The 2,478-nt window shown below is 66.7% G+C and overlaps 1 protein-coding gene across 1 annotated transcript in view; it reads right to left on the reverse strand.

The window, feature by feature from the left end:
* Position 1: 1 nt before the first annotated feature.
* The window catches only part of LOC144226992 (intestinal-type alkaline phosphatase-like), a gene marked incomplete at its 3' end in the record, with an annotated part of 2,783 nt that continues 306 nt past the window's right edge, over positions 2-2,478 (reverse strand). Inside the window, exons 3-11 of the mRNA XM_077758521.1 lie at positions 2,279-2,394; positions 1,904-2,078; positions 1,653-1,825; positions 1,314-1,448; positions 1,155-1,227; positions 901-1,035; positions 627-818; positions 283-402; positions 2-174 (exon numbers count right to left, since the gene is read on the reverse strand). Coding sequence (XP_077614647.1) covers positions 2-174; positions 283-402; positions 627-818; positions 901-1,035; positions 1,155-1,227; positions 1,314-1,448; positions 1,653-1,825; positions 1,904-2,078; positions 2,279-2,394 — 1,292 coding nt within the window. The remainder of the gene's footprint in view (positions 175-282; positions 403-626; positions 819-900; positions 1,036-1,154; positions 1,228-1,313; positions 1,449-1,652; positions 1,826-1,903; positions 2,079-2,278; positions 2,395-2,478) is intronic.

A 2,478-nucleotide genomic window follows, 5' to 3' on the forward strand; every position in this document is an offset into this window, starting at 1 on the left:
CGGTGAAGGGCTCCAGGCAGGCGGCGAAGGCCATGACGTGCGCCACGAAGGTCTGCTCCTGCACGCCGTGCACCAGGTGCGCCTGCGGGCCGCGCGCGAACACCGCCACGTCCTCGCCGCCGTGCGTCTCGGACTCCAGGGGCACCGCCGCCTGCTGCCGGTATGACGGGTCCCCTGGGCGCGGGAGGGGAGGGGGGAGGTTCAGGGCCCCGCCGCGTGGGCCCTCGTTTCCCCCCTTCCCTGCCCCCCTCCGGACCGCCCGCCCAGGGCGGCGGCACTCACGGCTCAGGCTGTCGTTGACGTCGGGCCGGGAGCTGTTCAGGAGCTCGAAGCCCCCGGGGCCGTTGCCATAAAGGATGGAGGTGTACGTCTTGTTGTCTTCGGCTTTGCTGGGGGCCAGCCCTGCCGGGAGGGGGACCCGGTGACCACCCTGACCACAGCGAGGGGCCTCCCGTGTGCTAAGCCTAGTAAACCGAGGCACTTGTTGGCCTACTTGCTGGCTTGATCCTCACAAGAACCCTACAAGGCAGTTGCTGTCATTACCCCATTTGACAGATGAGGGAAGGGAGAATCAGGGCAATTTCCGCCCCATCGTTTAGGACTCGCCGCAGGCTCCCTGGGCCTACCGAAAATGGAGCTGCCTCGCAGCGTGTAGCCGCCGAAAGAGAAGACGTGAGAGTGGTCAGCGGTGACGAGGGTCAGTGTGTCCTTCTCGCTTGTGATCTGGCCGGCCTTGTCAATGGCAGAGTCGAACATGACGGCCTCCGTCAGGGCCAGATAGGCGGTGCCTTCGTGATGCCCGTGGTCGATGCGGCCTCCTGCGAGAGGAAGGTGGACGGTGCCCAGCCCGCCCCGACCAGTCCCACTTCCGCCCTCAGCAGGGGGCTGCCGGCCACGCACCCTCCACAAAGAGGTAGAAGCCCCGGGGGTTCCTCCTCAGCAGGTGCAGGGCCGCCTCCGTCATCTCCATCAGGGATGGGTCCTGGGCATGGTTTCGGTGGGCCTCGTACTTCGTGTCTCCTGGCTCAAAGAGGCCTGTGGGGAAGGGGGCCGGTGGTGACGGGTAAGTGGGTGTGCACATCTTCACGGATGCTTGGCCCTCTGCGGACCTGGGGGGGCCAGGGCAGGAATGTGGGGGTGGCCGGCGTCATTACCCATGAGGTGCGTCACGGAGGGGTCCTGGGAGGCCTGAAGGAGTGCCGTGCGGTTCCACACGTACCGGGCACCCTGCTAGGGGCGGAGCCAGGCCTCAGTCCATAGCCCTCTGATCCTCCGTCCCTCGAGAGCCCCGTGCACCCAGGGGCCCCCATCACCTGGTGCTTAGCCTGCCACTCCTGCACCAGGTTGCGCCCATCCAGCCTGACCCCGTCCTGTGCGGCGTTGCTCGGGTACTCGGGGTCTGGAGTCCCCTTGGGAAACATGTACTTCCGGCCTCCGCCCAGGATCACCTGTAGCCAAAGGATTAGGCAGGTGGGCTTGGGGCCGGCTGGCCCTTCGCTCCCTCCTCAGAGAGCCCCTAGCACCTTTCAGGCCTGTGGGCGTGGCCTGTCTCGGGTGGTACCTCCTCCACCCCCTCGGCCCCCACCCTAAGCTCCAGGGAACCCTGCTGGGCTCCAGAACTCAGNTCCCCCTGCTTGCCCGCCACGTCTCACATCAATGTCCATGTTGAAGACGAGCTGCTCGGCGATGTCCTGGCATCCCTCCCTCCGCGCCTCGGCGTGCATGTCGGCGTCTGCGTACCAGTTGCGGTTCACCACGTGTGCGTAGGTGCCGGCGGGCGAGGCGTGCTGCACTCTCGTGGTGGTCACCAACCCCACAGACTTCCCTGAGGGTGGCGGAGGTCAGGCTGAGCCCCTGGGGCCTCGATTCCTGCCCCTGCCCACGAAGCGGGCCCCAAGCCCACCTGCTTTCTTGGCCCGGTTCATCACGGAGATGACCTCGTTGCCCCGTGTTGTGTTGCACTGGTTAAAGCGGGCTGCGGCGCTCAAACCAATGGTCTGGTAGTTGGCCTTGACCCCGCACAGGTAGGCTGTGGCTGTGCCTGCGCTATCTGGCACCTGTCTGTCCACGTTGTATGTCTGGGGGCAGAGATACTCTCAGCTCCCCTGTGACTCCGCCAGACAGCCGAGATCCTGACACCCAGGCCTGGGGGCCCACCCTCACTGTCCTGGTGCCCGAACTCGGGCTCCAGGCCTGCTGGGCCCTCCCCTCCTGCCACACTCCCGAGCCCCCCCACACCCATCTGGGGGGGAGCACCCCGAGGCCACCCAGCCCTTACCTTGGACAGAGCCACGTACGGAAAGTGGTCCATGGCCAGGGGCGTCTCGCATCCCAGTTTGCCATTAATCTGCCCCTTTAGGATCCGAGTGGCTGTGACCGTGGGCACCCCCATCCCTGAAGGAGCACAGCTCGTCAGGCCTGAGTCCCCAGGGTGGGGGGAGCCACGGCGGGGGGGGGGGGGGGGGGGGGGTTGGGGGG

Source organism: Crocuta crocuta, unplaced genomic scaffold (genome assembly GCF_008692635.1).
Source record: "Crocuta crocuta isolate KB4526 unplaced genomic scaffold, BGI_CrCroc_1.0 scaffold290, whole genome shotgun sequence".
In the NCBI taxonomy this organism is placed as follows: domain Eukaryota; kingdom Metazoa; phylum Chordata; class Mammalia; order Carnivora; family Hyaenidae; genus Crocuta; species Crocuta crocuta.